At 37.5% G+C, this 7,896-nt stretch overlaps 1 protein-coding gene across 1 annotated transcript; it reads right to left on the reverse strand.

Annotated features, from left to right (window-relative positions):
• Window positions 1-452: 452 nt before the first annotated feature.
• On the reverse strand, window positions 453-7,594 carry rab23 (RAB23, member RAS oncogene family). Its single transcript, XM_030748830.1, has 7 exons — window positions 7,201-7,594; window positions 5,188-5,421; window positions 3,600-3,685; window positions 3,146-3,302; window positions 2,933-3,015; window positions 2,741-2,833; window positions 453-2,635 (listed from the first exon to the last, which is right to left on the reverse strand). Exons 2-7 carry the CDS (start codon window positions 5,340-5,342, stop codon window positions 2,505-2,507), a joined length of 705 nt encoding a protein of 234 aa, XP_030604690.1. The 5' UTR covers window positions 5,343-5,421; window positions 7,201-7,594; the 3' UTR covers window positions 453-2,504.
• Between the last annotated feature and the right edge of the window lie 302 nt (window positions 7,595-7,896).

The following is a 7,896-nucleotide window of genomic DNA, read 5'->3' on the forward strand; positions in this document are numbered from 1 at the left end:
AGATAATAATCTGTATGATACATTTTGAAATGGAGACTTATGATTACTTGTATGGTGCTATATAGAAAAACAGTGTCAACAAAGGGAGCACAAAGTTTTAAGTAGCTAAAGGTTCACTTTGTCTAGGGTACATCCAATCACGTGCTCTTCCTCAGAGGATGGTATTTGAGCAAACGCCTATGTACTGTGTGACATTTGGCTGAAAGCCATGGAATAATATATACTAAAGAGCAGCATGAAGTAGGAGTAATAGAAAGCTATTTTTCTACGCCCATCTTACTTGTTTATTAACTCGAAATCATGCCACAGGTAAAACCAACCGTACCTTTTACCAAAACTGTTTGCACATCTGAAATGACCTAACTTTGTTCAGTGACTAACTGCACCCAGGTAAAATGATTATTGTTTAAAAGACTGCATTGATGGAAGGTGCTGTCATGAAATGACACAACTGATGCTCAAGAAATTTTTTTATTTATATCAGATTGCCACCAAACACTGCCTCCCAAACAAAACAAACACATTAGTTTGTCTTTCTAAAGGTCTGAAATCTGCTCATGAAGTTACGTGAGAAAAAGAAAAATAAGACACAAATATTCTTACACCTGAGTGAGAGCACTTAAGTATGGTTAGTTTTTAACTGCTGATTCTTTAAAATTATACGCCATCTTAACGATAAAGTGCAGTGAATCGATTCAGTCAAAAGACAAACACTGAGAAAAACATTGTTTACAGAGCTACTGTGAAGGCAATTTTAAACAATCAGCAAAAGGATGGATTAAAATGTGTGGTGGGAAGAATGTAAACATTAACAAGGCATCGCAACAACGATTGAACATTCACCAATATGGGGGAAAAAAGGCCTGCATGCATTAGTTATGTTGCTTTGTTTTTCTTCAAAACAGCAGTTTACATAAAACCAAATGACAAAGTTTTAAATGTGACAGAATCTCAGTACTAATGGTGTAACTGTGGAACACGTTTTAAGCACCTTTTGGTATTTTCACAATAGACCTTAACTGAAAAGAATCTGAACACCGATCTGAAATCAATTACATTTTTTAAGAAAGAGTAAAACATGCATTGTGTATTCCCAGATGACTTATGTATTATAACTCCTTTAGGTACCTACAACAAAAACAATTAAGGAAATGTTCATTCCAGACAGGAGATTTAATCTAAGACTTTTCTATATTACTAAATATTTCTTTGTGCTTGGTAAACCTGTGTAACCCAGATAATGAGTTCTGAAAAACTAAATAAAACATACAACTCGCAGCTAGTTGTACTGAAAACTAAGGATTAGTTTGGGAGATTGTTTTGGGATTATTATCATATAATGAGAGAGAAATGTCATTTTCTTGCATATTCAGGTACACGTAAACATGTCAATAGCAAAATATCGATGATTAGCTTTTTGTAATGTCTTCCAAAGCCATTTTAGTCTGTAAAAACTACTACACGGTCGAAGTTAAAAAATAAATAAGAAATTTTATACCATGTTTAGTGTAATCTGAATATGTAGGTAGTGAAAGTTTACTTTGTGTAGGCTAGCCAATGAGCAAAGCTGTCCCAAAGTAAACAAAAGCATGGAAAATGTAAATAGCTGCAATCAAAAGCATAGTATTTATGTAACTGATAATTGGTTGTAACTATGACTCAAACAGCAAAGTAATATTAATCTAAAATCATGTTTTATATCTGAAATAATTTGGTTAACAAGTGTAAGCAGACATATAAAGGACTATTTTTGTGTCAGTGGTTATTGATATTTGGTTATACATCTATAGGAGCACATAGTTAACCACAGCTCAGGAGTAAATTTGGCACAAAATATCACTCAACACTGTTGTGCTTCGTACAAAAATACTTATGCACAGAGATTTAACTCCAAGTTCGATGAAGAGTACAGTTTGAACCATAGTCTGTTGACAGTTAGAAAAATATGGAACAAAATAATCTGTTTATCTTTAATAATACATGCAGACATATTGCACAGCTGAAATGTCAAACAGAAAATAGTGACTTTAAAAGCAATCTACAGAAGCAAATGTTTCCAGAGTGCAACCTTTGCTCTTACATAATTTGATGAGGATTTGTAAGTCAAGTTTCATTTAAAAAAAAAAAGAGAGCGAGAACACCTCAGTCATAAGGGGGGAAATCCACCTGCACCCACAGCTATAACCTTAGTTGTCTGGGGCATGATTAAGTTTATGACACAACATACTGTAGCTGCAGCTGTTTCTTAAGGCAACCATTAGGAGGACCCAAATATGTACAAAGGTTAAGTTTTGTGCACAGATCACTGATGAAGAGCTGAGCCTGCAAAACATCTATCAATATGGAGCAACAAAGATGAACATCGGGCTATTAATGTAGTGTAGTGTTGTGTTTCCCAGTCTATGTGAGCTTTGGTCGCTAACTGTGGCTACCTCAATAGCTTACAACAATGACCAATCTAGTCTCAGAAATAACTGTCAGTCATTAAAATGAAATGATTTTCTCTAGAGAAGGCTGCAACCTCCAAAAGGATTTTTACTCTTCTTGGTTCGCTGCTTGTTAGGTCGCAAAGTGATGACTTCTCTGCCATTGCTGGAGCTCTGGTTGCAGACATTACTACTCGTATTAAAAACACCTTTGAAAAAAAAACAGAAATAATGAGTAACGGAAGCCTATTTAAAAAAACAAAAAAGATACTTAGACTGCATCTTAAACTGTGATGTGGAAAAAGATTTCTTACCTATTTTATTGCTTGTTGTGTGGACCACCTCTGTCTCCTCTGCCGTTTGCTGTTTGAGTCGCTGTAGATACTTTTCGGCTAAATACTTAAAAACTAAATGGAGAAAATCAGCAGAAATGTTACAACAGTAACGTTTAAAAACAAGCCATTTTCCTTACACTGGATCAGCTGTTCATATTTGCAGTAACCTACCCTCATTGACATTAAGGTCCTCTTTCACTGAAGCCCGATAAAATCTTAGCTTAAGCCTTTTAGCCAGTGCTTCTGCCTCCTCGCTGCAGTGCAAGTAAAGAAAATACAACACTTATTCTTTTTTCTGGTAAATGATGCTGGTTTATTTCCAGTACATAGCCAGCACTGTTTTCTTTCCTGTTCAATTGCTTTTCTGTACCAGAGAATCCTTACTTTTTTATAACAGTCTCTTCCAGGAGGTCAATTTTGTTTTGCACAAGAACTGTGGGAATATCTCCAACTTCTGCTTCCACCTTCTCCTTCCAGCTGTCAATAGCCTGAAATGAGTCCCTGTCTGTAGTGGAGAAGACTAACACACATGCCTGCGCACCTGGAAAGTAAGAACATATCCAGAAACCGTTCATGTACTCAAGCTGTTACATCTTGTAAAAATTCTGATAAGAATATGCTGCATAATTAACTGTACTAGAGCAAAAACACTAGATGGATTTAACAACAAGCCCTCTGGGAAATCTGTTTTTTTTTTTTTAGATTAAAACATTCTTGCAATTATACGCATACTGGTGGATTTACTTCAGTCGAAAGCTTTGAAATCTGTGACAAATTAAGACTTCACAAGGGAGCTCAGTGGACCAAAGTGGTATTTGTTACAGAGGTGCAATCTTACCACGGTAGTAGGCCTTAGTGATGGCGTCAAACTCCTCCTGCCCAGCAGTGTCCCAGAGCATCAGTCGGACCTCTTCATCATTTACTCTAAAACATTGAGACAAAATGATGGAAAGTTACTTATTCATTCAGAAGAACATCAATCAAAAGAGTATCCTACCCAGCACACTGCACTAGTTTTTTTTTTTTTTTTTTATTTTATATATAATAATAGACATTTGTAAAACCTGCACTTTCAAGACCTGTAACTTTGCAACAAAACATTTGCCTCACTAGCCAAACTACAATAAATGTATCATCAAATAACTGACTCTGTGCAAACACTTTACAACATAAAAAAAAAAAAACAGAAGAAAAATATTTCATTTAATGGTGTTTAAACTCTGGACACTTGTAAAAGACAGCTCTTGTTCCTCCAGGAGTGAAATTAAGCTTAGATGTAAGTTCAATAAGGAAGATCTGTAATCACTCATCTGCCCACTTTCCCCAGTGCTTGGCTGCTTCTCTATTTTACATCTCTTCACTTTCCCACACTGTCAAACTCAATGCTGACTTCAACGCATCTAGTCCAATCATCTTTCTGCCCGCCTTCCTTGAACCAATCAGCCTCCGCTCAGTGTACTTTAAATATCACCGCTCAGCTATCACTCTCCCTTTCAGACTCATTCATGAAACCCACCACCTCCACTTCTCCACCACGGAAGAACTCCTTCCAAGCCTCGATCTTGGTCTCCACTACCACCACCACCAGTGTCTAGACTCTCGGGGGGGGGGGGGGGGGGGGGGGGGGGGGCTGCCCTAATTCCTATCTCCACTGGGACTCCCTTCTGCTTCGATGGACCATCAGAGTCTAATCACCAAATTGCTAATTGTGTTTCTTAATAATAAATCATTTTCAAGTCCTTCTAATGATCCCTCCTTATTGAAATTACATGCATATAGCACACAGTTCTCCAACATTTGTTAAGATATAATTCTTTTATCCAAAAAGCTAAAAACAACCTGTAACAAAATAAATTTAATATGTAAACAGAAAAACGTATTTTAGCTGTTCCCTAATTCACAAGGGGTTGCCACAGCAGCTGGCTCCACATATTTGATTTGGCAGACCTTTAATAAGCCAGATGCCCTTCCTGATGCAGCCGGAGAGAACCTAAGCAGGCACAGAAAGGGCCCAGCCAGCCTTTGAATTCAAACCTTCTTGTTGTGAGGCAATAATGCTAACCACTGTGCTGTGGTTAATAAAATACTAAATAATAATTAATGTTGATTAAATAAAATACAAAGTGGGTCTTTAAAGTAAAATTCAATAAAATTCAGTTTAAAAACAAAGAGGGCAATGTCTGATTATACCTAATATGTGGGTGCCTTTACCAATATGCAGTGACATGTGAAATATGTTTACTACTTATTCAATATTGTAAAATAAACAATTCTACATTGATGACATTGCAGTTGGTTTTTAACTTTGGAACCAACTGAGTCAAACTCAGTCACTGTATATCTAAAGTGTGCAGAGACCCTCAGTGACTTTAATTATAGGCTACAACCAGTAACTATGTGTAACTGCTTTCATATCAATATCTTACAGTATCTGCCTTTCCAGGAAGTCCACTCCAATTGTCTTTTTGTAGTCCTTGGTGAAAATGCCTTTGCAGTAACGCTGGATCATACTGGACTTGCCAACAGCTCCATTGCCAACAACGACCACTTTAATGGCCACTTCCATGTCCTCCTCCAACATGACGGCAATGTCTGGCTGATTTTCTCACTTCCACTGTGCCTGGGTGGTTTCAGGGATGTGACAGGAGCACATGTACCAGCTGAAAGTGTAAAATAAAATATTAGGTACTACAAAAAAGCAAATCCCTCGCTTCAGAGACAATTATCTAATAGTTAAACAAATATGCTGAACACAAAGTTTGCTACTGAGTAATTCTTAGTTAACGTATAAATGCTGGTAAAGTTTCTGCCCTTTGCTGCAATATTAAATGCTATTTTAATATTCAGAAACTAAACTAACTAACTAACTAACTAAAAAAAACCAACAGTAATAAATGATTTCATCCTGTCTATTTTTTTAAACTCACAATTTCCTGGTTAAAAGTATGAGTTACTTGCAGGTGGTAAGTGCATTTTTAATTTTTAATGCTGATCAAACTTATGTTTAGTTTGATATGTCAGAACAGTGTTAGAAATGTAAGCTATCACAATGTAACCTTACGGTTCAACCTTTTTTTCATAGTCAACAGTCACAACTCAGCTTTCATAGGTTATCATATTCAAAATCAAATTACCTTCAGCGCCACAAGCACTTCATTGACTTGCACAATGGCTGTAATTAATTTTTAAACTGTTATGTGTGCACATTTTACTAACTGTTGTAAAACAAATTTTCAGCTTGACTGGCGAGGTGGTTCACTGTGTTTATTGCTCCATTAGTACAGAAAGCAGCAGACTCCGCGTAGCAACCGGGTGCCACACAGCTATATATGCGGACTGGCTGAGTGCTATGTTAAACAACATATTGTGGGAAAGCTGTTCTCAGTGGACACTGACAGCCTACTGCGTGACTGTAGCGTTTAACAGCCTGCCTGAATTTGAGTCACAATATGTATCTGGAATTGAGCTGCGTGACACATCAGTTGGTATAACATGCAGGCAAAACACAGCTGAAAATAGAATAATATGCTCATCGTTTAATGTAAACTTTTGGATTATTTTAAAGGCAAGCTTTACTTTTCTGTTTCACTTTAACTGAGCCAAGGTGTCCTCTTTTCTTTCAATGTGGAATCACAAGCCAAGTCACAAATTTGCAGTCCTATTATATCCAAGTGTAATTAGTTTTAGATGTGTAGTTTAAATGTGTTTTAATGATCATAAAAATTGTCAAACTGGGAAGCTGGTTATGTATTGTCTGTTGATAACTACAAAATTCAGAACAACATGGTTTACATTTAGATAAATGATGACCATTCACTTTAACAGTGCCTGAAAATTTGATCTGAATAATCACGCTCTTAACATCATCAACAGTGTGGGGGAATCTTTAGGTTTCAGGTACTCACTACCCCATTGATACAATATAAACTGCAAAAAAGAGAGAATCTGAAATACAGGCCTCCTGATTTTTTTTTTACATAACATGGTAGCAGGGTATGCTCTGCATTGCAATGCACACAGTACTGAATTCTGCAAAGTATGAAGCATATAATACACCCCCCTTGCTAGACAGTGAGTCATCTTCACAGACTCACCGTTACTTGTCCAGGCCTCAAGGCGGGGCACCGCAATTTTTTAAAGCACAGACTGAATAACACGTATCAAAACGCCATGACATGTAACTAAACTCTGTCGAAGACTTTTGCTATGTATGCAGTATGGTCATAGTCTCTGAGGGGGGATTAAGTTTTAAGTCAACTTCTCACTCCTCTTCTTCGCCCGAAATCCCTTGCCTTTGGTCAAGATAGGACCTGTTGAATAGCTGATAGGAGGCTCCCCTTGAAGTACAGCGCAGCTGTTGTGTAGTCCGTTAAAGCTGAATGAAATAAACGATGAAGGAATAATGGGAAAGCATCCCAAAGAAGTGAGCAGTTTCTTACCTTTAAAATGACGTTACAACTCATTCGATAACATGAGGCGAGCTAAGAAGTCAGCTAACCCACATCCACATATCTCCAGCCTCCCGCCGCTCTTCTCCGTGTGGCAAGAGGAGACGCTAGTGAGCTGCTAAGGCTGCCTAGCTAAGATTAGCCACTTTTCACAGAAGAAAGACAACCTAGTGCTCCATCCGTTAACGGTTTCTCTCCTACGAGCGCAAAGACGTTCACTTCTAAACGAAAGACACGGTTTATTTACTGTCGACACCCGAGGTCACTCCCATGACATTTACAGGATGGATATGCATTACTGCCTATTGCAGGGATCTACGTTACGCGTGAGAGCTAACCAGGCAGCTATATAGCTCGCTAATGTTTGTTGCTAAGCAGCAGAGCCAAAGAACGCAAAAAGCGAGAGTCAGCGTGAACGCGCGTCCTTCCGCAGGAGTCTTGGGAACTGTAGTTCTCATGTGCTACCTTCATGCTCAATTTACTGACATAGTATCAGATATCTTGATCCTGCTTTGCTATTCATATTTTATTCACAACTATTATATATGTCGTATACGTGTGTTTTTTGTATACAGATCACAACAACCAGATAAAACAAACAAACAAAGTAAAAATGAAACACAACTGGATTAAAAATGGCATTGATATAGCAGAAAAACAGAAATACGTATGTAACGTACATGTACC

The sequence above is a fragment of the Archocentrus centrarchus genome, chromosome 15 (assembly GCF_007364275.1).
Source record: "Archocentrus centrarchus isolate MPI-CPG fArcCen1 chromosome 15, fArcCen1, whole genome shotgun sequence".
NCBI lineage: Eukaryota > Metazoa > Chordata > Actinopteri > Cichliformes > Cichlidae > Archocentrus > Archocentrus centrarchus.

What these genes read in the sequence shown, in the direction of transcription:
- rab23 (XM_030748830.1), bottom strand. Translation starts at nt 5,342, where the DNA reads ATGTTGGAGGAGGACATGGAAGTGGCCATTAAAGTGGTCGTTGTTGGC. An exon ending in TTCCTGGAAAGGCAGATACT is followed by an intron (nt 3,686 to 5,187) that starts GTAAGATATTGA and finishes TCAATGTTTTAG; the next exon opens with AGTAAATGATGAAGAGGTCC. An exon ending in CACTAAGGCCTACTACCGTG is followed by an intron (nt 3,303 to 3,599) that starts GTAAGATTGCAC and finishes CTTACTTTCCAG; the next exon opens with GTGCGCAGGCATGTGTGTTA.